Source organism: Moschus berezovskii, chromosome 28, assembly GCF_049115385.1.
Source record: "Moschus berezovskii isolate FMDL1 chromosome 28, NW_MosBer_1.0, whole genome shotgun sequence".
Lineage (NCBI taxonomy): Eukaryota > Metazoa > Chordata > Mammalia > Artiodactyla > Moschidae > Moschus > Moschus berezovskii.
This window is the reverse complement of record NC_142487.1, coordinates 1,709,761-1,736,804: the sequence shown is the minus strand read 5'-3', so window position 1 is coordinate 1,736,804 and position 27,044 is coordinate 1,709,761. Positions and strand designations below refer to the sequence as shown.

Genomic DNA, 27,044 nt, shown 5'->3' with positions numbered 1-27,044 from the left:
TCATGGGAAATAGATGGGGAAACAGTGGAAACAGTATCAGACTATTTTTTTGGGCTCCAAAATCACTTCGGATGCTGACTGCAGCCATGAAATTAAAAGACGCTTGCTCCTTGGAAGGAAAGTTATGACCAGCCTAGTTAGCATATTAAAAAGCAGAGACATTACTTTGCCAACAAAGGTCCGTCTAGTCAAGGCTATGGTTTTTCCCGGGGTCATGTATGGATGTGAGAGTCGGACTGTGAAGAAAGCTGATCGCCGAAGAATTGATGCTTTTGAACTGTGGTGCTGGAGAAGGCTCTTGACAGTCCCTTGGACTGCAAGGAAATCCAACCAGTCCATTCTAAAAGAATCCTGGGTGTTCATTGGAAGGACTTATGCTAAAGCTGAAACTCCATTATTTTGGCCACCTCATGCGATGAGTTGACTCACTGGAAAAGAGTCTGATGCTAGGAGGGATTGGGGGTAGGAGGAGACGGGGACAGCAGAGAATGAGATGGCTGGATGGCATCACTGACTCGATGGACATGAGTTTAAGTGAACTCCGGGAGTTGGTGATGGACAGGGAGGCCTGGTGTGCTGTGGTTCATGGGGTCGCGGAGAGTCGGACACGACTGAGCGACTGAACTGAACTGAACTGAAAAGGGAAAATTTTCAAGTTCTTTCTAGGGATAAAAAATTTTTTTAAAAAAGACAGAAGAAAAGAATTTAGTCTTTCCCGAACCTGCCTATGACTTGCTTTCTGATTAATGACTCCTTCTCACAAGAGTTATAAGAGTACTAAAAGGATTTTCAGTTAGTTCTTCAGTGAAACAATTACAAGGAAAAGTCTTGCCTACTACCATTTGGATCCTCTGCAGTTCAGATCAAATATTAGTTGAATAATTTCAGTGCAGCTCTGTTCACATCCTGGCATAGTGTATCATACAATGTCCTTATTTTGTAAACTCAAGAATATTCAGACAATGATTCAATGTGTCAGCTGAGATTTCAGGTCAGGAAGCAACAGTTAGAACTGGACATGGAACAACGGACTGGTTCCAAATAGGAAAAGCAGTACGTCAAGGCTGTATATTGTCACCCTGCTTATTCAACTTATATGCAGAGTACATCATGAGGAACGCTGGGCTGGAAGAAGCACAAGCTGGAATCAAGATTGCCGGGAGAAATATCAATAACCTCAGATATGCAGATGACACCACCATTATATGGCAGAAAGTGAAGAGGAACTCAAAAGCCTCTTGATGAAAGTGAAAGAGGAGAGTGAAAAAGTTGGCTTAAAGCTCAACATTCAGAAAACTAAGATCATGGCATCTGGTCCCATCACTTCATGGGAAATAGATGGGAAAACAGTGGAAACAGTGTCAGACTTTATTTTTTTGGGCTCCAAAATCACTGCGGATGCTGATTGCAGTCATGAAATTAAAAGACACTTACTCCTTGGAAGGAAAGTTATGACCAACCTAGATAGCATATTAAAAAGCAGAGACATTACTTTGCCAACCAAGGTCCGTCTAGTCAAGGCTATGGTTTTTCCCATGGTCATGTATGGATGTGAGAGTTGGACTGTGAAGAAAGCTGATTGCCGAAGAATTGATGCTTTTGAACTGTGGTGCTGGAGAAGACTCTTGAGAGTCCCTTGGACTGCAAGGAGATCCAACCAGTCCATTCTAAAGGAGATCAGTCCTGGGTGTTCATTGGAAGGACTCATGCTAAAGCTGAAACTCCAATACTTTAGCCACCTGATGCGAAGAGCTGTCTCATTGGAAAAGACCCTGATGCTGGGAAAGATTGAAGGCAGGAGGAGGGGGGATGACAGAGGATGAGATGGTTGGATGGCATCACCGACTCAATGGACATGGGTTTGGGTGAACTCCGGGAGATGGTGATGGACAGGGAAGCCTGGCGTGCTGCGGCCCATGGGGTCACAAAGAGTTGGACACGACTGAGCGACTGAACTAAACTGAACTGAGATTTTAGAATAAAATATTGGCTTCCAGATGTCCTACCTGTGTAAATGTCTACCATGTGCAGGCCATTTTAATGGAAACTTTCAATTAGATTTTTTTTAACCGCTTCATGTAAGTGAAATGAAAGTGTTAGTCCCTCAGTAATGTCCGACTCTTTGCAGCCCCATGGACTGTAGCCTGCCAGGCCCCTCTGTCCATGGTATTTCCCAGGCAAGAATACTGGGAATACTTGCCATTCCCTTTTCCCAGGGATCTTCCCGATCCAGGGACTGAACTGCAGGTGGATTCTTTACCATCTGAGCCACCTGGGAAGCCCTGACCTCTTTATAACTTTCGTCAAAGTCAGCTGATATTACTTTTTCTGTATTTCTGCCACTCTTGTTTCCTGAAATGGAATTAAATATGCAGAATTTACTCTTTCAGAGAAGACAGAATTTGGACTAGTCTGACTTGGGTAGATAACCTTTAACAATAAGCGTGTGGGAAGGCAGTAAAAAGATCATGATTTAGGGGTACAAGGGGATTAGTGCACTCTATGGAAAGGAAAAATTTCATCGCTTCCCACAGGCTCCCCAGCGCCATGGTGATTCTTATTTTATAAAACACCTAAATAACAATCTTTTCAGAGCTGGATGCTCGCAATTCCAAACAGCTGCATTAGATGTAGTCGTTGGGAAGGCATGTCACTTGACCCTTGACCCAAGGGCGGGGTCCTGCCGTTCCCAGGCTGGGTCACGCACTTCGCCCAGGTTATCCTCATTCCTGAGGAATGAAAAACAGCAGCAGTGTGTTATGGTTACCATGGCACTGCTGGGTTACTCTTTAACTTCCTGGTTTTCACATCATCACACAACTCATTTTACGTTTGTTGTTGGTGGTGTTTAGTCACGAAGTTGTGTCCAACTCTCTGTGACCCCATGGACTGTATCTTACCAGGCTCCTCTGTCCATGGGATTCTCCAAGCAAGAATACTGGAGTGGGTTGCCATTTCTTTCTCCAGGGGATCTTCCCGATCTAGGGACTGAACCCATGTCTCCTGCATTGGCAGACAGTTTCTTTACCATTGAGCCACCAGGGAAGCCCCAAGGTTCACATGGCTACTCACTGATGAGCCAACAGGCCTTCCCATATCAGGGCCACATCACAGTGGAAATCTGCCTGTGTCAAATTTCCTGGCAAGTTATCAGCTTGCCCTTTTCCCTAGAAAACTAACTTTAAAAGTAAGGTTACCTTAATCTGACATGTTTCATTAAAAACGAATTAGTGAAGAAATAGTTCTGATAGAAGAGAGGCTAATTATAAAGCCTTACCTTTGGATGGTTCTTAACCATTTATAAACATGACCTTGTGCATGCATGCCTGCTAAGTCGCTTTAGTCATGTCCGACCCTGCGATCCTACGGACTGTAGCCCACCAGGCTCCTCTGTCTGTGGGGATTTTCCCAGTGAGAATACTGGAGTGGGTTGCCATGCCCTCCTCCAGGGGATCTTCCCCACCTAGGGATTGAACCTTTGCCAACAAAGCTCTGTCTAGTCAAGCCTATAGTTTTTCCCGTGGTCATGTATGGATGTGAGAGTTGGACTGTGAAGAAAGCTGATTGCCGAAGAATTGATGCTTTTGAACTGTGGTGCTGGAGAAGACTCTTAAGAGTCCCTTAGACTGCAAGGGGATACAACCAGTCCATTCTAAAGGAGATCAATTCTGGGTGTTCATTGGAAGGACTGATGCTAAAGCTGAAACTCCAATACTTTGGCCACCTCATGCGACGAGTTGACTCACTGGAAAAGACTCTGATGCTGGGAGGGATTGGGGGTGGGAGGAGACGGGGACGACAGAGAATGAGATGGCTGGATGGCATCACTGACTCGATGGACATGAGTTTGAGTGAACTCCAGGAGCTGGTGATGGATAGGGAGGCCTGACGTGCTGTGATTCATAGGGGCGCAAAGAGTCGGACACGACTGAGCGACTGAACTGAACTGAACTGAGGGATCGAACCTTTGTCTCCTGTGGCTACCGCTGAGGCGCCAGGGAAGCCATGGGTTAGTTACCTTGTGGTCCTCTCTTTAAGTATCAGTTAATTGATTCTCCAGATAACATCTTGGCTTTTGGTAAATGAAGTCTCAACAGTGCTATAATCTGAGAGACAAAACTACAGAACCCACTAAAAACACCTTTGACTCAGCACAAGAAGTGGTGGGGAAGAGATAAGGCAGCATATCAGCGGAGGGGCTGAGCAAGGGCAAGGCTACCTGGACCGCTTCGATTTACCTGTGCCCCAGTCTAGCCTACTCTCCTGACCTCAGCGCACCGACATCACTTATTTGAACAGGAGGTGGCAGAGTATGCACTTGACCGCAGACACGAAACATACTGAATGGTGATGTCAGCCTGATTTCATAGGCTTTCAGGTGAGCCCAAAGCAAAGAACAGAAGAAAGCTTGATCAAGGATGAACTTTCATCCAGAGGCAAAAAGGCTTTAGAGACCCAGATCTGACTGGTTATCTTAGGCAGGTGCTGTTGCAGGACTGGAAGCCCACCCTGCCCACCGCCCCACACGCATGTGCACATGCAAACATTACCTGCCTCGGCTGGTTGACCTTTGCGCCTGAAGATAACAATAATCGAATCACATCCAAGTAACCCCCTTGGGCTGCTAGGAAGAGTGCAGTGGCTCCATCCTGAAAGTTAGCAAATGTAAAGTGTTAAGAAATTATTTATTTTAAAAGAAATTCGCTCTTATAATACTGATACATATGTTTAATACAAGTTTCCACTTCCACCCCTCCCGTCCCCCTTTTTAATATGCATGGTATTTTATTCTTTGAAGACTAGTTCTAAAACATGACACTAAGTCAGGCTGAAAGGTAAAGTTTAAAACAGACAGCTGTACAAGGATGAGTTACAACATATGCAGTGACTGTTCACACTATAAAATCTTGGTCATAGAGCTTATGATACATCTAGTTGCAAAACTCTGGTTTTCCAAAGAGTCATCATTTTTCTCTGTCCATACAGCTTTCTCATTAACTGCCTTCTGCTTTTGTTGTGTGATCTCAGAGTTCACTCTCTTTTATTTAGGATAAAAAAAAATACACACTTAATACAATTTTCCATTGCAATCCTTTTGTCACTAAGAGCTAAGTTGTTCATTTAAAAAACAAAAACAAAGGGTTTCCCTGGTGGCTCAGTGGTAAAGAATTTGCCTGTCGACACAGGTTTGATTCCTGATTCGGGAAGATCCCACATACCTTGGGGCAGCTAAGCCCGTGCACCACAACTGTTCAGCCTGTGCTCTAGAAAGCACATCAGGACATTAAAAATCTAAATTTTTTTAGAACATTAAAACTCTAAAAAAAACCACACACACACACAAACGCATGTTAACTAAAAAACAACCAAATCCCCCAAATCTATTTTGTGTGCTTTTACTAATTGGGTATGAACAGTATCCTTTTAATTTTTGTTTGTTACTGTTCAGTCACTCAGCTGTGTCTGATTCTTTGCGACGCCATGGACTGTACCCCACAGGCTCCTCTGCCCATGGGATTATCATGGCAAGAATACTGAAGTGGGCTGCCATTTCCTTCTCCGGGGGATCAAACCCTCGTCTTCCGCACTGGCAGGCTGATTCTTTACCACTGCACCACCGGGGAAGCCCATCCTTTTAATTAGATGTTCCCTACTGCTTTCTTTTCTGTATTTCCTTATCCATATTCTCCAGACTTTCAGTTTCTCTACGCTTTAAAACACAAGATGCTTTCTGCCGGGAGCCAGCGAGGGAAATCCTACCTGTGGCAAAGGTCAACTGGGGAAGAGGCCTGACGGGCAAAGGCTAATCAGGGCTCGAGGAACCCCCTGGACTTACCTGAGCATCTACCCCAAAGAAAACTGGAGTCTGACTGCTTTACTATCTTACGCCTCTTACCAAGTCCTCTAATACTTACAGGGGCTTCCCCCCAACCACCTTTCTCTGAAAACATTAATTCAGAGCTGTAGTTTAAAAGTTCTCCTCGGCTTAATAGGAGTGTTCCAATCCAAGCCCCTCTGATAGCTTTCTAACTTGCATGACAAGTTTGTCCGGGCTCTTACAACTATGAGTGTGACTGTTTATAGCCTCCCAGCCATGCAAGGACAGAAAGCCTAATATTCTAAAATACAGGAATCTGTTGAAGAAGTTAAAATCATTAGAATAGTACTAGAAAAGATTTCATTGTTGAATCAATGCTTGCTGCAGTTTCCTCTATTGTATCCTTGGAAATATATTAACCCTTTGATTTAACCACATCAGATCTTAAGTTAATAAATTTTTTTCTTGCAGCTCACTACACCGGTGCCTTATAGGAATGTAACTTTGTTATGTGTCTACCACCTAACTTTAGGAAAGTCACCTTAAAAGAAAAGTCTTTTACTTGCTAACTAACCTATTGTCAGGAGAGAGGGCCATAAAACTGTTAGCAGGCCCCCTGGCCAGAAGATGATGTAAATCACCTAAAACTTTTATCACACAAAAATAAGCCCTGATCCTGATAAGGGTCAAGACTGCTGACCCCACGTGATTTCGGTGTGAATCTATACCTTCCTTTCTCTGTTTCTTATGCGCATAACTTAGGGTATAAAAGCAGCACTGGAAAATAAAGTTTTGGGCCTTGCTCACTGAAGCTTGGTCTCCCCGTGTCGTTCTTTCTCTTTTTCCATCCTTTTCTCTATTCTCCGTTTTCTGGTTGAGATCCTTGGAGCGCTGGGCCCTCTGAGTTTACTTATCTGCCTGGGCTTCTAAGACCCACTCGAGGGGGTGCCCTGGTGGGGTGCCTCAAGTGATTTGAGAGGGCGCCTGCGGCCTACGTAAACAGAGCAAGCCCTGTGCTGGGGTTTTATTGGTCTCCAGCGTAAACCAAGGAATCATCAGCCCCTGTCTCTCTCTCTCTTTCTCTCTCTCTCTCTGACGCCGACGCCGTTCATCCCGAGGATACCCTGGGTCATATCGGGGCAGGACCCCGATAAGTGGCGCCCGAACCAGGCTTCCGAGGGTAAGTCTCCCCCATTGTCCAGTTTTCGGGACGGCTAAGGATCCCACTTAGGGTTTCCGGAACCCCCCTGCATAAGAAAGATTATGGTAGCCACCAAGAACACCAATAGTCATTCAGAAAGCGGGGATGAAAAAGAAAAACAAGTTTCACCCTCTGCTCCTCCTCAAGATGAGGAAGATTTAGATGAGATAATAGATCAATACCATTCTGATGAGGATGAATACCTTTTAGCTATTGATACTCCTAAAAGCTTGAAAAAAACATCCTCAAATAAACTGTCCTCAAAATCTAAACATCAGAAAGGCTCTCTAAAACTAGAGACCAAATATGTGGGACATTCTCGTCCCCCTTTGCCTCCCCCCCCTTATAGGGGCGAGAGACCACCGCTGGAAGTTCCCCAGAAAAGAGTTCTCTCTAGCCCTGGAGATGAGTTTGATCTGCACCTTGAGAGGCTTTTACAAGATCTTAGGGCTATTAATGCCACTATGGAGAACATGGGGGCCTTACAGCCGAGACTCCCCTCCCCAGTAGCTGTTCCAGAGGGATATAATACAATTGTAATTGATTTATAAGACTGCTTTTTCACTATTCCCTTAAACGCCATGGATAAAAAGCGATTTGCTTTTAGCCTGCCGTCAGAAAATTTTAAACAGCCCTATTTGAGGTTTCAATAAAAAGTGTTACCTCAGGAAATAAAAAAATATAGCCCCACCTTATGTCAAAAATTTGTTAATACCGCTATACAAGATATTAGGGCTAAATATGAGCAGGTATATATGATTCATTATATGGATGATATTTTAATAGCTCATCCAGATAGAGCTCACTTACAAACTGTCCTCCAAGAGTTAACTCAGGCGTTATCAGCTAGAGGCTTAAAAATTGCCCCGAAAAAAAAAAATTCAAACCAGCCCACCCATAACTTATTTAGGAAGGATTATACATTCAGAAACAGTGACTCATGCCCCACTACAATTAAGAAAAGATCATCTTGTTACTCTTAATGACTTTCAAAGACTTTTAGGTGATATTAACTGGATTCGGCCTTACTTAAAATTAACCACTACTGAGCTAAAACCTCTCTTTAACATTTTGCGCAGGGATCCCGACCCAGCTTCAAAAAGGCAATTAACTACTGAGGCTCAAGAAGCCTTGCTTACAGTGAAAAACGCCCTATCTAATAGTTATGTAAAACAAATAGATTTAGCAGCCACTTGGCAATTCTTTTGCTTAGCTACCCCCATTGCACCTAGGGGAGTCTTATGGCAAAACGGCCCCTTACAATGGGTCCATCTTCCTGCTCAAGCAAAAAAGATAGTGGCTTCTAATCCGGGGCTGATAGCTACTTTGATATTAAAAGGAAGAAGGCGGAGCATTGAACTATTTGGTAAAGAGCCATCAGAGATTGCAATTCCATATAACAAAGAACAGCTTGATGCTCTTTTAATGTTTGATGAAGATTGGCAAATTGCTATAGGAAACTATTTTGGTCAAATTTTACATCATTTACCCTCACATGTTTTGTTAAATTTTATATCTAGACACCCGGTTATCTTCCCTGTTAGATGCAGACAACTCCCCATTCCAGGCGCTCAGCTAGCTTTTACTGACGGGTCAGCTAATGGCAGAGCCTCTATAGTTACAAAAAATCAACATAAGGTTCTGCAAACACAGGAGACTTCAGCTCAAAGAGCTGAACTCACAGCTGTTATAGAAGCCTTTGTCATGTTTGCAGAAGAAGATTTCAACCTTTTTTCTGACTCATTATGTAGTCAGATTATTCCCACATATTGAGACTGCAGCTTCTGCCTGAAAATAAAACCACAATATTTCATTTACTAACTAAATTACAGCAACAAATTTGGAAGCGAAACCGACCATTTTTTATTGGCCACATTCGAGCTCATTCTGGGCTGCCTGGCCCTTTAAATGCTTTCAATGATTTGGCAGATGCATTGACCAAGATTACAGTGGCCTCTGCTTTTGAAGAGGCCCAAACTTCTCACTCACTGCACCATCAAAATGCTATGGCTTTAAGATATCAGTTTCAGATTCCTCGAGAATCTGCTTGGGAGATTGTTCGTTCTTGTTCACATTGTCCCACTGCTACAAATAGTTTGCATATGAGAGTTAACCCTCGCGGTCTCAAACCTAATATACTTTGGCAGACATGGCCCAGAACATATTACTCAGGGAATGTTGGCAAAAATTGAATTTGGGGCCGATGAAGACCAAATGCAGTTAAAATTGGGTTTCTAAAAAAGTACTCGAGGTACTCAGGGGCCAGCTTGCCTGCCAATGGACCAGACCCAGCGGCCGCAACTGGGACACTTTTGTCCCTGGTCTCCTCCTGATGCAGACAACTGGCCAGAGTGCCCCGACCTGTAAGGAACAAGAGACTTTAAAGTCTGTCTGTCTGGATTTATGTATGTCTCAGTGTGTGTCTTTTGTTTTTTGTTTCTTGTTTATTTTACAATATTGCTGAAGCTGTGAGCTCTAATTTAATTGGCCTAAAAAATAAATAAATAAGCGCTTACAAATCAGACAATTCTAAGTACAAAAAAATTAACCTGAGTTTCAGAGTCACGTAAACTGGTAAATATTAAATATTAAATATCTAGTATTAATGTTTGTTTGCTAATCCAATATAGACATGTCTAAGAGTCTGGCGAGCCACTCCAGTACTCTTGCCTAGAAAATCCCATGGATGGAGGAGCCTGGTAGGCTGCAGTCCGTGGGGTCACTAAGGGTCGGACACGACTGAGCGAGTTCACTTTCACTTTTCACTTTCACACATTGGAGAAAGAAATGGCAACCCACTCCAGTGTTCTTGCCTGGAGAATCCCGGGGACGGGGGACCCTGGTGGGCTTCTGTCTATGGGGTCACACAGAGTCGGACACGACTGAAGTGACGCAGCAGCAGCAGCAGCAAGAGTCATTAACATTAAGCATATTTTCATTGTACCTAGGTTTATTATAAGTTAAATATTGTTATATTATATCTGTCATAAGTTTGTTGGCAAAAAAGATACCTCTAAAAAATAAAAATAAAAAATAAAAAAGTAAATGAGATATGAGCTTTTAGATAAATTCTATTAAGATTAAAAATGTCTGTCTAAAACAGTTTCTCTAGATTTTGGTAACCTGAATTTCTAAGGTTGTGCTAAATTAAGTAACAAAAGTTTATTGACTAGCTAGGTCATTTCCAAATAAAATAAGATTCTGAAACATTCACTACTAAATACTAACTTACAAAAAAACTAAAGATTTTAGACTATTAATAAATAATGTTTGATGCCATCCTGAGATGTTCGCTAAAATTTTTTTAAGTTATCACTGGTATTTATGTTCACCAATCTATAGAATGCTAATATAAAGGTCAATTCTTGGTTGCTTAAGGGAAGTAAGATGGGTGTGTTCAGTAAAGAAGGTATGAAGAACGAAGTTACATTTTATGAGGGAAAAAGGTAGTAGGTCTGACTTACAGTTGGCTGTTCCAGGATGGGAGAAAAAATGGGTACAGAAAGTTATAAAAAGCTTTTGTGGAAAGTGGACCCCAAGGAAAGAGTTTTGTGTATAAATAAACGTTTTCTTGAGATTTTAGACTGCATTTGACAATAGATTTAAGTTTTGTGGTCTGTTCCATATTTTCCTCTAAAATCCTATATTGTTACTATGGCTGAGTAAATATCTATTATTTCACAGTGACCTATAATCCCATCTGACTGAATGCTCTAAACCTTTCTGATATTTGTTGACAAAACTTTCTAAATCAATCTGATGAAGCACTTTTGGCTTCTAGCTAACTTTGGGATGCTTCAGAGGGCCCCTGAAACATCCCAAAGCGAGATATTAGAGTAATTGGGTTCAACTTCCATGATTAAATTACATAGAAAGTATTGTCAAGTAAATAATAAATCTCGGCTATATTGTATGGTAGATGTTACTAATACAGATATCCTAGAAACAATTTATACATAAATTCTGATATATTCAGGTAAAATATTGCCATAATTCTGATTACTATCTTAAAGTGTTATCACAGCACTAACCAAGTTTCTTGTAAAAATTCTTCCTCTTCCAAAAGATTTATGGAAAGGACTTTAAGATAAATATAAGTTTCTAAACTGGGTAAGAAATTAAAAGATTCTAGTGGGAAACCTACTGACTGTAAAAAGGTTAACAAAAAGACCTAATGAACTGGCAAATATGCTTATAACTTTTATGGTTTCTGAAAAATTACTGGTTTAAATCTGTTTTTTCCCAGATCTTAGGAAACCTTCCCCTCAAACTAATTATGATTTAACAGTAATTTGGTAAAATGGTATTTATTAAACAAATTAAAGCATTTAACATTTTTATCTGACCCCTTCAGAGACTGGAAACTCTTAGGCTTCCAGTAACTTTATCAGATAAATTAGAAAGGTTATCTCATTAAAAAATAAAGGGAGGAATTCACTTAGATCTGTTAGGCGAAATCTGTGATAAGCCTTTGGGATGATTTTGCTAGCCCTGAAAGGTTTTATTTTAAAGTTAAGTTTGAGACTCCATAAAAGTTTCACCAAAAAAAAAAAAAAAAAGTCTATGGTTATATAAATAATCAGGTCAAGTTTATTGAGAACAGATCTATTTTGTAAACAAGTCTTAATTTGGTTATATTTGATAAAAATGAGAGTAAAAAAAAAAAAAAAAAAACCAAAAAAGATGTTTCAATGAATGTTGAATTCAAGCTTGTTAACGGAAGTCTGTATCTACTAAGACTCATTTCCTGAATAGATCTTTGCTGTTATGTGATATTAATATAAAATTTAATTGAATTCTTAAAGAACACCCTAAGTTTGTTTCTGAAGCTTATCTCAGTAGATTACTTCATCTTTGGATGAAGATCAGATGTCTCATGACCTGCAACCAGGACAAAAAAAAAAAAAAGAAGACATGATTTAAGGGACTGTCTCCAACCTGGATGGAAGGACTTTTTTCAGAAGAAACTACACTACACCAGGATGAGAAGACGATGACACCAGAGGTAGACAGCTTGCCCAAGAGGCTGGACCTGATTCGTATGATCATTTATAATGTTTTCCTGACTTCTTAGACCTCTAATATTAAGTTTTGTAAATTGATAAATTAAGTTTCTAGTTTTGTTAATTAAGGTCTAGTGTTTACTAAGACTCACTGCTGAGATAGTTCGATAAAGGTCAGATGCTCCATAATGTACAACCAGGAGATTAACACCAGGCTATAGTCATTTAACAAATGAAGTCAGGTGACTTGGGGTATACCAAGCTTTATCTAATAAAAGTTCTTGACTGATAATTCTTATTTTACTAATAACTGCTAGCTATGGCTGTATTATTTTCTATGTCACTTGTTTCACTGAGCCTGTGATATAATGCTGATATGCAGTTCCATATGAGATCAGTAATTGTAATAGTGTGACTCTGGGTATGAAAAAAAGCAACAAGAGGGAATATTTTCCTGGATCAGGAGGCTAGTAAGACAGTGGTCCAGAGTATGACTTCCAATTCTTGCATCTTCTCATACCTAGAAAAACACTGACGTCATTAATGGTGACATCTGCTTTGGTCATAAAAAAAAAAAAAATTACAATTAAAAGTCAAAATAAAGTAGCTATGGTTCAAACATCCTGGGAAATAACTATTTCCCAGATATCCTGAAAAATGATATTATGGGTGTGATTTCAGATTAGACGCTGTAACCTAATGTAGAACTTAATGCTCCTGTAATGCATTTTTGCTTCTGTACTTTGCTTGCCGCTACTGCCCCCATTACTCTAATTTGACCAAAAAATATTTTTGCTTACCATCTCCCTATGTTTTTCTCTTTACTAATCACTCTGAGAGAATTAGTATATGTATGAATTGTTCAGGCGGACCTAATGTAGTGTCTTGTAAACAATGTATGCTCTCATCTTCTCTGACTCCCCAATACAATGTCTGCTCTTTTGTGATATTACAATGACCACCCTATCTAATGGTGCCTGTAACTTTAACTACTCATTGGTATGATAACTATGGTCTTGCTGTGCTACAACAACTACAAGATTTAATGTGACCGTGACGATTTGTGGGCTTGCTTATCCTAGGAATTTCAGCTTTAGTAGTAGCAATCACTTCTGTTACTGCAGCAGCAGTGTCATTGACTCAACAAGTACTTACTGCTCAATATGTTGACAATATGTCCAAAAATGTTTCTCTAATGCTAGCTACACAGGAAGTTATAGATAGGAAGCTAGAAATAAGGGTAAATGCCCTAGAAGAGGCGATGATGTATATTGGGACTGAATTACAGGCTTTAAAAGTAAAATTGGCATTGTCCTGTCATGCTGACTATCGGTGGATGTGTGTTACACCCCTAAGAGTAAATGACACAGATTATGACTGGGAGAAAATTAAAAGCCACATTTGGGGGGTTTGGAACAGTTCCAGCATTAGTTTAGATTTAGGAAAACTTCAAAATCAGATAAAGACCTTGGAACACTCCCGACTAGATTTTACCGCCGCAGGAGTAGCAAATGACTTTTTTCATACTTTCTCTAACTTCATTTCTGGAAAAAACATTCTATCTACTGTTTTCAGCTATATTGCTGTGGCTGCTGTAATTTTGCTTCTCATTATAATTCTTCCTTGTATTGTCCGGCAGAGCACTCAAAATCTCGCAGCTGAACTACATCTGGCTATTTTAAGAAATAAAAAAGGGGGAGATGCCGGGAGCCAGCGAGGGAAATCCTACCTGTGGCAAAGGTCAACTGGGGAAGAGGCCTGACGGGCAAAGGCTAATCAGGGCTCGAGGAACCCCCTGGACTTACCTGAGCATCTACCCCAAAGAAAACTGGAGTCTGACTGCTTTACTATCTTACGCCTCTTACCAAGTCCTCTAATACTTACAGGGGCTTCCCCCCAACCACCTTTCTCTGAAAACATTAATTCAGAGCTGTAGTTTAAAAGTTCTCCTCGGCTTAATAGGAGTGTTCCAATCCAAGCCCCTCTGATAGCTTTCTAACTTGCATGACAAGTTTGTCCGGGCTCTTACAACTATGAGTGTGACTGTTTATAGCCTCCCAGCCATGCAAGGACAGAAAGCCTAATATTCTAAAATACAGGAATCTGTTGAAGAAGTTAAAATCATTAGAATAGTACTAGAAAAGATTTCATTGTTGAATCAATGCTTGCTGCAGTTTCCTCTATTGTATCCTTGGAAATATATTAACCCTTTGATTTAACCACATCAGATCTTAAGTTAATAAATTTTTTTCTTGCAGCTCACTACACCGGTGCCTTATAGGAATGTAACTTTGTTATGTGTCTACCACCTAACTTTAGGAAAGTCACCTTAAAAGAAAAGTCTTTTACTTGCTAACTAACCTATTGTCAGGAGAGAGGGCCATAAAACTGTTAGCAGGCCCCCTGGCCAGAAGATGATGTAAATCACCTAAAACTTTTATCACACAAAAATAAGCCCTGATCCTGATAAGGGTCAAGACTGCTGACCCCACGTGATTTCGGTGTGAATCTATACCTTCCTTTCTCTGTTTCTTATGCGCATAACTTAGGGTATAAAAGCAGCACTGGAAAATAAAGTTTTGGGCCTTGCTCACTGAAGCTTGGTCTCCCCGTGTCGTTCTTTCTCTTTTTCCATCCTTTTCTCTATTCTCCGTTTTCTGGTTGAGATCCTTGGAGCGCTGGGCCCTCTGAGTTTACTTATCTGCCTGGGCTTCTAAGACCCACTCGAGGGGGTGCCCTGGTGGGGTGCCTCAAGTGATTTGAGAGGGCGCCTGCGGCCTACGTAAACAGAGCAAGCCCTGTGCTGGGGTTTTATTGGTCTCCAGCGTAAACCAAGGAATCATCAGCCCCTGTCTCTCTCTCTCTTTCTCTCTCTCTCTCTGACGCCGACGCCGTTCATCCCGAGGATACCCTGGGTCATATCGGGGCAGGACCCCGATAGCTTTCAGAATACCCACCCTGGTAACAATGTCCATGAACTTTCTCCCTGCCAGGCCAGCAGACTCCAACAATACCTATACACACAACTAAGCAGTCCTGCATGAAAACCCAAAGTAACTGCTTGTTACCAAGTTCTTTCGTTCTCTTTTTAACTGGGTGTCTACATCTTCTGGGCGTTTTTTTCTTGAAGACGCACCATTGGTTAATTTCAGCAAGTACATCGGTCCATCCAGAGTATGCCTCCTCACAGGAGCTCTCTCCACGCAGACAGCGCTCACAGGACAGGGTGAGCCTCATTACTTTCAGATACACAGTGGAAAACTAGTTCTCCCAGCTAATAACCACCCCTCCCGTCGGAACACTAACAAAACACTCACAGCACCTTCCCTGCAAGTCTAACCAGGTAGAGGGTGCTGGCTTTCCACTGGGTATCAGCAGAGCAGTCAGATCCCCCCAAGGCAATCATTAGGAAATTACTGGACAGATTTTAAAGCAGATGTTTGACACGGGGATACAATTTTCAGCTGTTCCTTACTGTGTTGCCACAGAAAGGCTTCCCTGACACAGAAGTGCTAACTCTTAAGAATTTTCCAAAACAGATCTTCCCTGCATTCATTGGATTTTTTTTTTTTTTACCATGCATTACACAGTTCTGTTCCTAGAAGCTTTCAGGAATCATTGATGCCACCTCCCTGGCCCTGTATTTCAACTGTTATTAATGGAAACATTTATTTTGGACTGTTCAGGTAAGGGTAAAAGTTTAAACATAAAATGGAAGTTCTGGAGCATGGAATTTTTAGGTTACCCTATCACAGAAGAGTTTAGAAACTCTACATTTCTAAAATTAAGTGCCGCCTCAGTGAGCCTTATGGAAGAATGTTATCCAATAGTATGTTATGCTATGTACTAGGTCGCTTCAGTCATATCTGACTCTTTGTGACCCTATGAACTGTAGCCCGCCAAGCTCCTCTGTCCATGGGATTCTCCAGGCAAGAATACTGGAGTGGGCTGCCATGCTCTCCTCCAGAGAATCTTCTCAACCCAGGGATCAAACCCATATCTACTTTGTCTCCTGCACTGCAGGTGAATTCTTTGCCAGTGAGCCACTGGGGAAGCCTGGGTGGACCCAGGAAGTGAAATTTTTTAAAGCTCCCTGGGTGGTTCTCCTGTGCAGCCAGAGTTGAGAATCACTCCTTCAGACTACAGTCACGCAGTTCAGTCATGGTACTAGGAATGCTATCGGCACAAAGAGCGGGAGCAGGTTTTGAAGCGCCAAGGCTAAGGCTAGTTCCTTTGCACTTCAAAGAGGCCTGTGATCTGTCAGAGGTTCCATGTAGACTCTGGGAAGGATGTTCAAATGGAAAAGTTCACACCCACACATCTCATTACAGGGCTATGAAAGTCTAGTGCTCTTGGGCACAGGGCTCATGTCTGGTGGTACAATAGCCTCAAATACGGCTCTGAGATAAATGGAAGCAGGGATTCTTGCACTCCTCATAATGAGACTGTCCAGTCACTTCATCTCCCCATGTTTTACTTCTTCCTCCAAAACCAGAATAACATTTGCCATAAATTCTACAGAATTACAGCGACCATTAAGAGTACTTGGGTAATGTGCTAATTGCCAATTAGCTGCAAACAGACCCACGCTGGCAGTGGATGCCTTTCAAGGTCAATGGCATGCACGTATTTCAGAGATCTTCCTCCATCCAGCCTCACTTCTCTTCCAAACAACTTTATTTCTCCTTTTTTTGTGTGCTCTTCCCCCCAAAGAACTCAACAACAGGAGAGTTTATTTTGGTTTTCAGCAAGTCCAAACACTGGGCTTGTTATAAATAAATATGTATCACACGATTTTTGAAGATCTTAATTGTGTAGGTACGTGAAATACATTATATGTGCGAGAGACTTAAAAGAGCAAAGATAAAGGTTATGTGATTTCTACACAGAAAAGGCTCATCCAGTTAACTGTTTTATTTCCTTGATGGCTCAGATGCCACTTCCGGCATCAGAATTTAGACTGTGATGCTGTATGTGCTGAGGCAATGAGCAAGTGTCCCCCGAAAGCCCCCTTGAAACACACTCACATAGAGCTGGTCGTGGATGTTGGCTCCGTGCTTCAGCAAGGTCTCCACCACCTGCATGTGCCCGTACTGACTGGCGGCCAGCAGGGCAGTGCCTCCATCCTGCGGGCATGCAAAGAATAAACGCATTAGAAACAGGGCAGGCACAAATCTTACCAGGCAGATGCTCTTCGCATGGTGAGAACTTTGGAAAAGCATTTCCCATACATAATAACAAACTGACTTTTCCTCTGTGATTTCTTGTACTTTTTTCTTTATAATCATGACAGAGCTCATCTTTTGTTTCGTTTTGTTTTGACTGCTCTGGGTCTTATACGGCGTGCAATATCTTTTTAGTGTGGCATTAGAACTCTTTTAGATGCAGCATATGGGATCTAGTTCCCTGACCAGGAATTGAACCTGGATTCCCTGCATTGGGAGCGTGGAGTCTTAGCCACTGGTCCACCAGGGAAATCCCTAGAGTTTGTCTTAAGGACATCACTGTGTTGTATACTCAGGTGACTTGCTCGAGATACATTACAGATATTTGACTAAGTTATTATAATTAACTAATTAATTAAAAATTATTTTATTTTATTTTTTTAATTTTTATTTTTATTGTGAAGAAAGCTGATCGCCGAAGAATTGATGCTTTTGAACTGTGGTGTTGGAGAAGACTCTTGAGAGTCCCTTGGACTGCAAGGAGATCCAGCCAGTCCATTCTAAAGGAGATCAATCCTGGGTGTTCATTGGAAGGACTGATGCTGAAGCTGAAACTGCAATACTTTGGCCACCTCATGCGACGAGTTGACTCACTGAAAAAGACTCTGATGCTGTGAAAGGTTGGGGGCGGGAGGAGAAGGGGACGACAGAGAATGAGATGGCTGGATGACATCACCAACTCTGTGGACATGAGTTTGAGTGAACTCCGGGAGTTGGTGATAGATAGGGAGGCCTGGCGTGCTGTGATTCATGGGGTCGCGGAGAGTTGGACACGACTGAGCAACTGAACTGAACTGAACTGAACTGAACTGAATTATTTTACAATATTATATTGGTTGGTTTTGCCATACATTGACATGAATCTGCCCCGGGTGTACATGAGTTTCCCCTCCCGAACCCCCCTCCCACATCCCTCCTCCACTTATCCTCCCTCTGGGTCATCCCCGCATACCAGTCCTGAGCATCCTGTAACATGCATCAACCCTGAACTGGCGATTCGTTTCACACATGATAATATATATGTTTCAATGCCATTCTCCCATACCATCCCACCCTCACCCTCTCCCACAGAGTCCCAAAGGCTGTTCTATACATCTGTGTCTCTTTTGCTGTCTCGTATACAGAGTTAACATTTGCATCTTTCTAAATTCCATATATATGTGTTAGTATATTGTATTGGTGTTTTTCTTTCTGGCTTACTTCACTCTGTATAATAGGCTCTAGTTTCATCCACCTCATTAGAACTGGTTCAAATGCATTCTTTTTAATGGCTGAGTAGTACTCCATTGTGTATATGTACCGAAATTTCTCATCTTAAATGCAGAATCATCTCTTTGTCTCTCAATAAAGGAAACAAAGAACAGAAAGACTGTACCAACCAGTTGTGTCTTGGAATTACCAGAATGGTCACTAGCTTCTTCCTGTGGGTCTGCCCAGTTACAGGCCTTTGAGATTAAGGGGTATTTAGGGAGTTGCTCTCTGGGCCCCTGCCTTCTTGGACGAGATCTACATGCACTTAAGCAGGGATAACTACAGCATATTCCATATGCTTCGGATGCTCCTACTTTGCATTTTCCTTTGAACATGTGCCAATCTGTCCAAACCTCTTAAAACGCAGATGCTAGGACTCAACAGAGCACTGCAAAGTAGATGTGGTCTGACGGGACATTCCTTGGTTCCATCCACTCTTGCTTTTATCTCTGCGCCTAAATTAGAATTTGCTTTGACGCCAACCACACCACACTACTGACTCAGAGTCTGTGGTCAACTGAAGCCCTTAATGGTTTTCCTCAGGTGCTGGGCTGAGGTTTTTTCTTTCTCCATCTAGGATTGCTGTGTTATTTGTTTGGCTCTATGAATGGGTATTTGGACATTTGAGCTAATTATAAATAATGCAAGCATGTGGAATCTGGTTTTGAAATACAAATCATAAACATAAGACAGTGTGGGTCCTAAATTTGGGCATAGAGTGTTTCTTCAAAATGCCTACCCTTGGAGCCACAGCCTCAGATTCGGTAGATCTGGAGTGAGGCCCAGATACAGGCTTTGACCAGTCATGAGAGGTGACTGTGAGGTGCAGGTGCCAGTCGGGCAGGGCTCCCTTGGAGAAACGCTGTTATAGCTGCAAGATGCTGGAGGATGCATGCGGCTGAGTAAGGCTTCAGTGAGGGACGGGCTATGTGGTGGGAAAGAGGGGCGTTTTGAAGGGAAGGGAATGGAGGAGAGAGATTGGAAGGCTGAGGTCAGTGGAGATGGGCGGGGCGTGGGGTGACTGGGCATCAAGAAATTGGTTAATAATAGCAATGAGCACCAACATTTCCACTTTATATTGTGTCAATCTTCCCTGCTCTTTGTCTGGGTTTAGAGAATAGATTAAAACATGATGATTGTTATAGAAGAGCTGATACCTTTTATTTAGAAAAAACACATTTGGGGGGACATAGGGCTTCCCAAGTGGCACCAGCAGCAAAGAACCTGCCTGCCAATGAAGGAGACATAAGAGACACAGGTTCGATCCCTGGGTCGGCAAGACCCCCTGGAGAAGAAAATGGCAACCCACTCCAGTATTCCTGCCTGGCAAATCCCATGGACAGAGGTGCCTGGTGGGCTACAGTCCATGGGGTTGCAAAGAGTCAGACTCAACTGAAATGACTTAGCACGCACGCAAGTTTAATTACAATGAGAACAGTTGTTGACACAAAGTCAATTTTGGATGACAGGACTATATTAAAACCCAAAGCTTCCCAACATTGTCTTCTTCTCAGAAAAAGCTCTTGGCCACCTGCAGCTGTCCTAATGGAAATATGTGGAGTTGCTCATCCTGGGCCTGTGTGCCATGGATTTCCAGGGTAGCACAGTCTGGCTCATGTACAAAGGCCAGCTCTAACTTGTTACCCAGGAAGAATGAAGCATCTAGTCACACACAATCATTTGACTTAGTCCAGAGTTGAGCCTGAGATTTGTAGAACTTCCACATTTTATTTTTAGTTGTGTCCCTTTTATAATTAAAAATTAAATGATAATTAACATAAAGAGTATGAACACATGTGTTTTGGATTACTGTATATTATACTCAGCATGTCTAGGGGCACGTACACAACCTGACTGTGGGTTTTAGAAAAGACAGAAACCCTTTCTGAAATTCAGATATACTTCATAGTGTTTTAACAGGAAAAAAAAACCCATTGGAAACTCCCTTGATATCAACATATCACATACAATGAATTAAGAAAACCTAAAAGTTTCCAAATAGGGCAAATTTTCAAGAATTTTTTATGTCTGGGCTAGACAGAAGTTTTCAATTATAAAAATGTGACAGTTCAAATTCTTCTGCTACAAAATATTATCATGAAAAATCATATTGTGAAGACAAACTGATCTTTCTGCAGCCTCAGTTTTCTTATTCACGTGTCAAATGTGAAGAATCAATGACTTCTTTGAGGAAGAACCATAATTCCTCACCCAACCAGATGAACTGGAATCATATGTTATATATCTCAGCAGCAACATCTCAGAAAGTAAACTGCCTGCCAAAGCCTCCTAAGAAATCTCTCAAGATCACTAGGATTGGCTTAATATTTCCAATAATTCCTATCACAGCACTGGGATTAACCCTGGAGCAGAAAAAAGCAAAAGAGAACAGGAAAAGTCATTAAGCACCTACTACTGTATCCATTGTGATAACAAAATTTAGTGTCCCAGAGCAGAAAGTTACCAATACAAGAAAGAATGTAAGCTGCCCCCACACCCCCCCCGCCCCAGCCAAATTCTCCAATTATTCAGTTCAGTTCAGTTCAGTCGCTCAGTCGTGTCCGACTCTTTGCGACCCCATGAATCACAGCACGCCAGGCCTCCCTGTCCATCACCAACTCCTGGAGTTCACTCAGACTCATGTCCATCGAGTCGGTGATGCCATCCAGCCAACTCATTCTCTGTCGTCCCCTTCTCCTCCCGCCCCCAATCCTTCCCAGCATCAGAGTCTTTTCCAGTGAGTCAACTTGTTGCATGAGGTGGCCGAAGTATTGGAGTTTAAGCTTTAGCATCAGTCCTTCCAATGAACACCCAGGATTGATCTCCTTTACAATGGACTGGTTGGATCTCCTTGCAGTCCAAGGGACTCTCAAGAGTCTTCTCCAACACCACAGTTCAAAAGCATCAATTCTTCAGTGATCAGCTTTCTTCACAGTCCAACTCTCACATCCATACATGACCATGGGAAAAACCATAGCCTTGACTAGACGGACCTTGGTTGGCAAAGTAATGTCTCTGCTTTTTAATATACTATCTAGGTTGGTCATAACTTTGCTTCCAAGGAGTAAGCGTCTTTTAATTTCATGGCTGCAATCAGCATCCGCAGTGATTTTGGAGCCCAAAAAAATAAAGTCTGACACTGTTTCCACTGTTTTTCCATCTATTTCCCATAAAGTGATGGGACCAGATGCCATGATCTTAGTTTTCTGAATGTTGAGCTTCAAGCCAACCTTTTCACTCTCCTCTTTCACTTTCATCAAGAGGCTTTTGAGTTCCTCTTCCCTTTCTGCCATAAGGGTGGTGTCATCTGCATATCTTAGGTTATTAATATTTCTCCCGGCAATCTTGATTCCAGCTTGTGCTTCTTCCAGCCCAGCGTTCCTCATGATGTACTTTGCATATGTTAGCCCAGGGTAAAAATGTCATTTTTTGAATTGAATTCCTAGGGCTACCCCTGAATCATTACAACTTAACCTTGTGAAACCCAACTTCTTAGGCTTGTGAATCTTGTAAATAGCATAGCAAACATTCATACTATAAATGAAGAGAACTGAATACCCATAACTGCTGAAGTTCTTCAATAGGGTATAAAATCAAGAAAATTCTCTTACTTTGGTCCTAAATTCAGTGGATGCTCCAAATTCAAAGAGAAATCTCACGATGTCATTATGTCCTTGTTGGGCAGCAAAGAAAAGGGCGGTTGTACCTGACTGAGAGAGAGAGAGGCTGGTTTTAAAAGATACTTGGTTACATGTCATTTGACTGATTTGACTGCAAACAAAACAAAACGAAATCCTTACATATAAACCTCTAGCCTGAAGGGACTACATTTGAACAGACTATTCCTTGCTCAGGTTAAGTGACCAGTGTGGATAATGCTGGGTTCCAGAAACCTTAAGATGTAACAAAGTCTGGATGAGAAAACTGGGCTAGAATGGGAAAACTCTTTTTTTTTTTTTTGCCTGTGCTGCATGGCATGCAGGATCTTAGTTCCCTGACCAGGGATTGAACTCATGCCCCTTGCAGTAGAAGCGTGGAGGTCTAACCATTGGACCAGCAGGGAATTTCCTCCTCCTCCTCATTTTTTAATTTATAACTTTATCTATTTTTGACTGTGCTGGGGTTTCATTGCTGTGCGGGCTTTTCTCTATTTTCAGCGAGCAGGGGTCACTCACTGGTTGCAATGCATGGGCTTCTCACTGCAGTGCCACTCTTGCAGAGCATGGGCTCTAGGCATGTGGGATTCAGTAGCTGCAGCTCCTGGGCTCTAAAGCACAGGCTCAATAGTTGTGGGGCACAGGCTTAATTGCTTTGAGGTATGGAAGATCTTCCTGGATCAGGGATTAAACCTGTATCTCCTGTATCAGCAAGCAGATTCTTTTTTACCACTGAGCCACCAGGGAAGCCCCCTCGTCCTAATAGACATGAATTTTAGAGACTACCAAGGTGTGCAAACTCTATGTGTCTAGATAGACAAATACAGAAAACAACAGCAGTACTTCGTTAGGAGACAAATATTCTGATACTGCAGAACGGATTACAAATGAACCAAAGAAGTCTGCTCTAAGCGTCAGTTTCACAGCACTGCCACACACTCTCTTCCAGTTTTCAAAACATGCAGGGTGAGGTCAGGGCCACTCTGGCTATTTTTCCAGACTGGCCTGGCTCAGGGAATTCTGGGGACCATCCTCTTTGAAAGAACTACAGGGAAGGACCTCCAGTAAGAGTGGCTCAAGAAGAACCAAGCACTCTTGTCTCATTTGGAACTTGCCCATGGATGCCCACCTGAGGTCTGAGTCACTGTGGACTGAGGTCACGTCCACTCTAGGTGTGACCCTGGATGTGACTCCACAAAGGTGAACTCATCAGGCCCTGGACTGGTCTGGAAATACAGGCAGTCTCCCCGGGCCTGAATGCCCAGCCTTCCACTGCTCCTTGGCATCGGACCAAGTCTGGATCCTCTCGCTGGCTGGGACTCCCTTGAATGAGTGTGCAAACAGGCTCCCATTTCAGTCTGATATTCACCACGTGGTATTTTGGGGGGGAAACCTATTTAACACATGGATGGTCAGAGAGGCCCTCTGCAGACATGGTTTGGTGAGGATGGCTGAGGTAGGTTAGCCAGTGAGTCTCCCTAACAACAGGTGGGTGACCTGATCCTCCTAAAAATATGAAGATCTCTATGAAAATCCTATACATTCTATAACATCTCATCCCAAGAGAAGAAAGAAGAACTGACTTAGGCTCAGGGTGAACCATATGAATGTTTAAGGAGGTTTGGTTACGTCAGATGCAACAAGGGCCTGAGAAGTTTTGTTCAGTTAAAGTACAACCAATGGTCCCTTCCTGGGCCTTCTCTAGACACAACACGGTCTGCAACCTGGGCTTAATGTCACATAGGAAACAAGCAATGATTAGAGTCATCCTTCAGTATCGGTAAGTTCTGCATTCGTGGATTCAATGAACCACAGAAAAAAAAATTGAAAAAATTCCAGAAAGTTCTAGCTCTTCCCATGCACCAGCAACTATTTACATAAGTGGGCTTCCCAGGTGGCTCAGTGGGTAATGAATCCATCCGCAATGCAGGAGAGCAGGAGACATGGGTTCAATCTCTGAGTCGGGAAGATCCCACTCCAGTATTCTTGCTTGGAGAATCCCAGGGACAGAGGCGCCTAATGGGTTACAGTCCATAGGGTTGCAAAGAGTTGGACATGACTGAAGCAACCGAGCATAGGTACTATAAGTAATCTAGAGATGTCAGAAGTATATGGGAAGATGTGTGTAGTTATATGCACATATTATGCTACTTTATATAAAGGACTTGAGCATCAGTGGCTTCTGGTATCCACAGGATAGGGGGTGTCATGGAACCAATCCCCCCAGATTTGTTGGGACGGCTGTACTCTAGTCCTTGTTGTTCAATAACTAAGTCGTGTCCAACCCTTTTTTACCCCATGAACTGCAGCACACCAGGCTCCTCTGTCCTCCACTGTGTCCCAGAGTTTGCTTGAATTCATGTCCATTGAGTCCTTCATCGTGTAAACTTCACAGCTCTGTCACCAGCATTACTATTATTCATATGCCAACCTGACCTACCTCTCTCTGGAGATTGATGTCCGCTCCCTGCAGGACAAGCTCCTTCACACACTCTATGTGGCCAGCGTAGGAGGCGACCATGAGGAGCGTGGTGCCGTGCTAGGGGGAGGAGAGACACGTGAGCAGTTAGGCCACCATGACGTCAGAGAGGCACCTGGAGAAGAGGCTGCCAAGGTCAGCTCCTCCCAGGACACGGCTGAGCTGAGCGCAACAGCTCCCACAGTAAAGAAAACTGCCTCATGAACAATCTTATAATGTAGACGATGCAGGAGAAAGCAAAACGACAAACTGCTGAGGCTGGAGTTTTCAATTTAAACATTCGCTTACTTCCATTACCGTCAGAAACACAGTCCAAATGAACCATGGCTACTGTATTTTGAGGCAGCAGCAAGGGAATGGCCTTATTTTATGACTCCTGTTAAATGATTCCTGAGCCAAAACACCATTACTAATGCAAAAAGGTGGGTTGAGTGACACTAGTCAGTTTTCCGAGTTGAGAATTCTTTGTCTTCGAACTGATTCAGGGACAGATGCAATGAGGCTGCAGAGGTGAGAGTCAGGAGCCCCGGGGCCCACTGGCACACTGAGGGGCACACCGCTCACAATTTCCGGGGCTCCTTTGCTTCATCTTTAAAATGAGGAATTGGATGAGATGATCGCCAAGGTCTTCGCTACCTTTAGATTCAAGGACTGGGGCTTCCCTGGTGGCCCAGTGGCAAAGAAGCTGCCTGCCAATGCAGAAGACACAGATTGGATCCCTGGTCTTGGAGGACCCCACATGCCACAGAGCAACCAAGTCCGTTTGCCACAAATACCGAGACGGTGCTCTAGAGCCCCGGAACCGCAACTACTGGGCCCACGTGCTTCAACTACTGAAGCCCTTGTATCCTAGGGCCTGTGCTCCGACAAGAGAAGCCACTACAATGAGAAGCCTGCAGACAGCAGCTGGAGAGTGACCCCTGCTCTCCGCAACTAGAGAAAAGCCCGCACAGCAGTGAAGACCTAGCACAGCCAAAAATGCATAAATAAAACAAATAAATGATTTAAAAAATGACTCAAGGACTTGAATAACTAATGAGAACCCACTGTATAGCACAAGGAACTCTACTCAGTGCTCTGTGGTGACCTAACAGGGAAGGAAATCCAAAAAAAAAAAAACGGGAATACATGTACACATATAGCTGATTCATTTTGCTGTATAGCAGAAACACAACATTGTAAACCAACTATACTCCAATCACAATCAATTTTTAAAAAAAGAAAAATTTTCTATCACGGCCACACTGGTCTCAAAGCACAAATCAATCAAGAGTTAGAGGAAGCACAGAGCATTTAACTTGGCCATTTCACAAAGAAAAAATTTAAATGTCAGGTTTCATCTATATTAAAGTAAGGGAAGATGAATAAAACAAGTTGCCCCAAAATGCTTCCTTATGGATTGCATTTCACTTCTATAACATGGTCAACTGACAAAAAGTCAGAGGTTGGGACAAAGGAGAAAGAGAAAGAAGAAGTGGGATCTGTGGATGTAGGAAGGGACACAAAGTTGGAAGTCAGGGGTGTCTGGAAAGGGGTGACTTTAAGAAAAAGGAGTAACTGGTCATCAACATGGTCAGTGGGTGAGACCACAATGAAGTCGGGTGTTCCCACTCCAGATCTGTCCAGTATGGCACTGCTGCCCAACAAGCCCCCAGTAAGACCAGACAATCAGTTCACAGATGCCTAAGACCCATATCAGTCTGGGTCCTGGCAAAGAATAGACAGTATATTCAAACTGGGATAACTGGAAGAAAGCATAAGAGACTATTTATAAAGCTATGCTCTGGATGGAAGGAAACCACAAAGAACAGGACTGAGAGGGAGGGACAGTGGGGTTTCAATACCAGCCCAGGCCCCAAAGCACGAGAGGCAGGTGGTAGCTCCCTGGACAGACAGGATGAGGGTGTTGCTGCCAGACAGGACCCAGGGGCTGGACTCCCCAACATCCTTGTCCTCCCAGCCTCTGATTCCTGCCAACGCCTCCCATTGGCCAAACCCTACTGGCGGTGGGAGGAAAGTGAGTGCCTGAGGGCAAGACAGAGAGCTCTGACCCTGGGACACGGAGCAAGTGGGGAGGAAGTTACACGTGGGTCCGGAGATGCACCCTGAGCTGTCCTGCACCAATGCCCCGGGGGGCAAAGGGAGCAAACTTTGATACCTCACTCAGGCTGGTGGCTGATATCACCTACCAAATTTGTGTAATAAAAGCTGGAAATGGCACACCATGTTTCCAGGAAAACAAGAAGGCTCCTGTGAAAACATTTCTATTTAATCCCTAAAATCAAAACATCTCCTCTCTCTCCTCATCTGAGGTCCTCTTAGTCCCCAGAGACGTGAAGTCCTGCTGAGAACAGAGATCACTGCCCCTGGCTGGGGAGGGAAGGACTCCGCAAGTGATGCTGCCAGCGGGT

The 27,044-nt window shown here is 42.9% G+C and overlaps 1 protein-coding gene across 6 annotated transcripts in view; it reads right to left on the bottom strand.

Annotated features, from left to right (window-relative positions):
• The window catches only part of ANKRD29 (ankyrin repeat domain 29), a 76,262-nt gene that overhangs the window by 33,598 nt on the left and 15,620 nt on the right, over positions 1–27,044 (bottom strand). For all 6 annotated transcript variants that reach the window (XR_008684653.2, XM_055417093.2, XM_055417089.2 and 3 more), the window contains 4 exons: positions 24,595–24,693; positions 22,110–22,208; positions 17,050–17,148; positions 4,551–4,649 (listed from right to left, as the gene is read on the bottom strand). Coding sequence is in view for 5 of the 6 variants with exons in the window: in XM_055417093.2 (XP_055273068.2) it covers positions 4,551–4,649; positions 17,050–17,148; positions 22,110–22,208; positions 24,595–24,693 (396 nt within the window). In the remaining variant the exon portion in view is untranslated. The remainder of the gene's footprint in view (positions 1–4,550; positions 4,650–17,049; positions 17,149–22,109; positions 22,209–24,594; positions 24,694–27,044) is intronic.